This window comes from Carlito syrichta, unplaced genomic scaffold, assembly GCF_000164805.1.
Source record: "Carlito syrichta isolate Samal-C Ts95f unplaced genomic scaffold, Tarsius_syrichta-2.0.1 Scaffold308864, whole genome shotgun sequence".
NCBI lineage: Eukaryota > Metazoa > Chordata > Mammalia > Primates > Tarsiidae > Carlito > Carlito syrichta.
In genome coordinates, this window is record NW_007252960.1 from 290,485 (window position 1) to 296,161 (window position 5,677).

At 48.1% G+C, this 5,677-nt stretch overlaps 1 protein-coding gene across 1 annotated transcript in view; it reads right to left on the reverse strand.

Annotated features, from left to right (window-relative positions):
* SNX29 (sorting nexin 29) overlaps nt 1-2,288 on the reverse strand; it is a 221,408-nt gene extending 219,120 nt beyond the window's left edge. The window contains exons 1-2 of the mRNA XM_021716663.1: nt 2,264-2,288; nt 1,725-1,786 (exon numbers count right to left, since the gene is read on the reverse strand). Of these exons, the coding sequence (XP_021572338.1) occupies nt 1,725-1,786; nt 2,264-2,288 (87 nt within the window). The remainder of the gene's footprint in view (nt 1-1,724; nt 1,787-2,263) is intronic.
* Between the last annotated feature and the right edge of the window lie 3,389 nt (nt 2,289-5,677).

Sequence of the window (5,677 nt, forward strand, 5' to 3'; positions counted from 1 at the left end):
TACAGGCGTGCGCTACACGCCCGGCTCATTTTTTGATTTATTGTAGAGATGAGGTCTCGCTGCCCAGGCGGGTCTCGAACCCGCGGGCTCAGGCAATCCACTCACCTCAGCCTCCCAAAGGTGTGGGATTACAGGCTGAGCCACTGAGCCCAGGTTTTTTTTTTTTTTTTTTTTTAGTTGGAGTCTCACTCCATCACCCAGGCTAGAGTGCAGTGGCACACTCACGGCCATTCCAACACTGACTTGCTGGGCTCAGGGATCCTTCCGCCTCAGCCTTCCAAGTAGCTGGAACTATAGGCAAGTGCTACTATGCCCAGCTAATTTTTTGATTTACTGAGGAGATGAGGTCTCATCATTTTGCCCAGGCTAGTCTCAAATCCATGAGCTCAGGCAATCCTCTCATCTCAGTCTCCCAAAGTGCTGGGATTACAGGCTGGCCAATATATCATTTTTAATTATACATTTATCAAAATGCATGAAGCTGTACACTTAAAATGGTAATTTTTTTTAAGTTTTTGAGTAATGGTCTCATTCTATCACCTGACACTAAGTTATCTGGGCTCATAACACTTAACACACACCCTATTAAAGTAGCTCTCTCCAATTTATTGTGACAATAAATTGATAATACATACAATTGTCAACTTCCCCTTCCAAACAGTGAGCTCCTAGAATTCCCAGGTTTGGATCCTAGCTCTGCCACATACTATGACACCTTGAGCAAGTTATTAGATCTCTCTGAGCTCCAGTTTCTCCATCTATAAAATGAAGCTAATTGCAGGAACTATCTCATGGGATGGCTGGAAGGATTATAAGTGAAGCACTTAGCAGAGAACCTGGCACATGGCGGTTGTGGGATAAATGACAGCGAGTGGCACTGCGCACGTGACACAGGCAAGCAGATGGATTCCAGTCCCACGTCCAAGCTCGCTTCCAAGCCCAGCCAGGGCCAGGCATCACAACAGCATCAGCCCACCATGGCAGAGCCGCCCGGAGAGGGCACACAGCTGCTAGCAGCAGCAGAGGATCCCAGGTATGACCTCATCCCTCCTCGCCCTGTTCTTGTGTTCACGGGTCCTAACTCCAAACCCTAACTCCAAACCCCAGAGCCCCTCAGAGTTGCCCAAAAATACAACTGCTTGGAAATGGAACTCTGAAACCCACATCAATGCTCTTCTTGAAGGGACATCACTGAAGGATGGGCCCTCCAGAGCACTTTGGAAACAAAAGACACAGGAATGCCTCAGTCCCAACTCTGACAGCATTCCTGCTCTATAATTTCCTAGGGAAAACGATTACATCACTGCACTATTCCCAGATACAAAGTAGGAACAACCCTGCATAGATTAAGGGAAGAAATGACTTCTATATAAACCTTTTTTTTTTTTTTTGAGTTGGAGTCTCACTCTGTCATCCAGAGTGGAGTGCAGTGGCCGCTCCTGGCCACCGCAGCCTCGACCTGCTGGGCTCCGGCGATCCTTCCGCCTCAGCCTTCCAAGTAGCCGGAACTACAGGCGCTCACTACCACACCCAGCTGATTTTTTGATTTATTGCAGAGATGAAGTCTCGCTGCCCAGGCGGGTCTCGAACCCGTGGGCTCAGGCAATCCACTCACCTCAGCCTCCCAAAGGCGCAGGATTACAGGCTGAGCCACCGAGCCCAGCTATATAAACTATTTTACACTATTACTCAACCCAAAAGGCAAACGCAATCTCTCCTCTTACCTGTTTCACTGCATCCAGCAGTCGCTCCAGCAGAAATTGTCTTTTGTCATTATTCTGGGATCCTAAAAATTCAAGAAGACTTTATTAGTTCTGTTTCATGTTAGTCTTCTATGAAGACTTTCTGGCACTATGGTACACAGCTGTCCCCCACTAGGATCAGTCCTCTGCTACTGACCATTTACAAGATCAATAGAATGACTAGGTACCAATCATCTATATCATCATTACAATGAAATTTGACCATTGCCTGTTACTGCCTCACAGGAAAACAACTACACTAATTGTTCCCAGATTTGAACAAAGTGTCCAGAAGATTCGTAACTTTGGCACTACTGACATTGAAGGATGTTTAGTAGTATCCCTGGCCCCTACCCACTAGATGCCATTAGCATACACAACCCGGAGCTGTGACAACAAAAATGTCTGCATATTTTACCACATTTCCCTGGGAAACAAAACTGCCCCGCGTTGACAACCGGCAGTCTAAAAAAAAAATACATTTCCCAGTATACCAGGTACTGCTTACCAGCTGATCTCACCATTGCCTCCAACATCCTTTCCCATGCCACCTTCCGCAATCCATGCTGAAAAACCTAGCTACTCCTTTTCTCAGCAGCTGAGGCTGACCTTAAGAAGTCTATCTGGGCTCGGTGGCTCAGACTGTAAACCCACGCCTTTGGGAGGCTGAGGTGAGTGGATTGCCTGAGCCCGCGGGTTCGAGATCCACCTGGGCAGCGAGACCTCATCTCTACAATAAATCAAAAAATCAGCTGGGCGTGGTAGCGCATGCCTGTAATTCCGGCTACTAGGAAGGCTGAGGCAGAAGGATCGCCAGAGCCCAGCAGGTCGAGTCTGAGGTGGCCGGGAGTGGCCACTGCACTCCAGTCTGGGCAACAGAGTGAGACTCCTACTCAAAAAAAATAAAAAGTCTGGTCAGCCAGGCACAGTGGCTCCAGCCTGTAATACCAGCACTTTGGGAGGTCGAGGTGAGAGGATTGCCTAAGCCCACGAGTTTGAGATGAGTCTAGGCAACTTGGCGAGACCTCATCTCTACAATAAATCAAAAAATTAGCCAGGCATGGCAGCGTGTGCCTGTAGTTCTAAGCCCATCAGGTCGACACTGGAGTGGCCGAGAATGTGCCACTGTGCTCCAGCCTGGGTAATGGACTGAGACTCCAACCCAAAAAAAAAAGAATTCTGGCCAATGAGAAGTAAGTAGAAATGCATCAGGAGGTTTCTGAGAAAGTCATGCCTTTTTGATATAAAGAAGAGCTGTGAAGGTCATCACTCCCTCCTCCATCCTTCATGACTCAATCATATGCATGCTAAGTGGAGTCAGAGCAGTATCTTGTCACCATGAAGCCATGTGCCTGAGGGAAAGGCCAAGAGAATCACAAAGACACCAGCCCTGATATCATTGATTGACTAGGCCAACACTATAAACAACTTAACTCTCACAAAATAAATAACCCCATGTGTTCAAACCAGGTTGGGCTGTTACTTGCAGCCAAAAGCATTGCCAACTGATACAGGAGACACACACCCAACTTCCACTTAGGAAGGCTGGGGCAAGGGTACTTTAAAGTGTGGGGCAGACAACTGTCACAGTTACAATGGACGCTCCACAAGATAGCCAAGGACTCTTGTCATCAGAGACAAGGCTGCGGATTAGGAAGCACCAGACACAGAGCACAGTCATCTCAAAGCCTATTCAAATTCAAAGTTGCAAAAGCAGATGCTCCACACTGTAGATGCCACCAACCAATTTTCTCTCGGGCAACTCTGTGTGGGCTGCACCTGGGAGCAGCAGCAGGCATTATCTCAGAGATGGTCAGTGATTCCTCCAAGTCAAACCAGGGGCAGTCCATTGATTGTTTAATTACATAATATCATTGAGAAAGGGCCAGTTGATATTAACTGTTACCACATGTTGGACACTTCTTGCATACCAGGCAGTAAGCTAGGCACCCTGCATGTAACATCTCCTTTCATCTTCCTAACCACCTTACAAGCCAGGAACCCATACCACATGGGGAAATTAAGCTCAGAGAAGTCAAGTAAGTGTGTGCACTGGTCCATTCAGGATCTATTTAGCCTCTACTGTATTCCAGGCAATGTTCGAAGTACTGGAGGCACAGGAGTTAAATGGCATAAAGATCCAGCCTCTTATGGAGCTAAAATACAATTAGGAAAAAACAAATATTGTACTAATAAATGAATCAACCAGATGCTAGGAAGGAAACCCAGACAAAGTAATGAGGTAGAGGGAAGCAAGAGGGCCTATAACCCCAGCACTTTGGGAGGCCAAGGCGAGAGGCTTGCCTGAGCCCACAGGTAGACAAACCTAGGCAACTTGGTGAGACCTCATCTCTACAATAAATAAAAAATTAAGCCAGCTGTGGTCACACACGCCTGTAGCTCCAGCTACCTGGAAGGCTGAAGCAGGATTGCCTGAGCTCAGCAGGTCAAAGTTGCAGTGGCCGTGAGGAGCATGCCACAGCCCCCCAGTCTGGGAAACAGAGTGAGACTCCGACTCAAAAAAAGGAAAGAAAGAAAAGGAGCAGCTCTGGAAAGAAATGGCAGGCTGGGCTCGGTGGCGCAGCACTTTGCAAGTTCAAGGCGAGAGGACTGCCTGAACCTGCGGGTTCGAGACCAGCCTGGTCAATATAGTGAGACCTCATCTCCACAGTAAATCCAAAAATTAGCGCACGCCTGTAGTTCCGGCTACTTGGAAGGCTGAGACGGAAGGATCACCAGAGTCCAGCAGGTCGACACCAGGGTGGCCATGAGCATGCCACTGCACTCCAGCCTGGGCGACAGAGTAAGACTCCAACTAAAACAAACAGACAAAAAAAAAGAAATGGCAGACCAGCATTCCTGGCAGAGCAAACAGCAAGGGAAGAAGCTCAGAATAAGCCTGGCTCTGGTCTTCCAAAACTAGAAGGAAGTTCACTGTGACTTGGGCAAAAAGCAAAAAAGGGGAAGGAAAGATCAGGCAGGCAGGCAGGGGCCAGTCATGTATGGTCTTGTGGATCAGAATTAAAGGTTTTGATTCTGTTCGAATTTGAATGCTAATTCAGGAACTGTGATCCTCACTCAAGACCATGCTCCTTTGAAGCCCGTGTTAGGAACACAGTACCAAGGACCCTGCCTGACTCCAGCCATGGTGCTGGAACCAGTCAGCACTCTTTGAGACACAGCAAAACAACTGACTCAACTGTCGCCAGTATTATTTTTTCTGGAAAAGGTTTTGATAAAGGACAGCCTATACACCATTTCCACCTGACATTGGGCATCTTAAAATGTCATCCGAGCTGGGCTTGGTGGCTCAGCCTGTAATCTCGTGCCTTTGGGAGGCTGAGGTGAGTGGATTGCCTGAGCCTGCGGGTTCGAGACCCGCCTGGGCAGCAAGACCGCAACTCTACAATAAATCAAAAAAAAATCAGCCGGGCATTGTAGTGCATGCCTGTAATTCCGGCTACTCAGAAGGCTGAGGCGGAAGGATGGCCGGAGCCCAGCAGGCAAGTCTGCGGTGGCCGGGAGCGGCCACTGCACTCCAGTCTGGGCAACCAAGTGAGACTCCAACTCAAAAAAAAAAAAAAGTCATCCGGGATGGTTACACACCCACCTGCCCAAGGTCCTCTGACACCTCTCTTGACACCTGTGCCTATCAACAGACCCTGCTTTCTGTTTAGTTTGGTTTCTGCTCATCCCTCTCTAACAGCAGAAGAGAGAAGTCAGGCTCTCTCTCTTCCTCTTCTCAAGTCCTAGGCCTGACAACTCTACTTGCCCTTGGGCAATGCCAAATGGAAGCCTGATAGGATTTCCCTCACTACCACTGGAAACGCCTTTGATATTTTTTCTCATCATAAAAGTACTTCACATGAAAAAATATATAAGCTGGGTGCGGTGGCTCACACCTATAATCCCAGCACTTTGAGAGACTGAGGCAA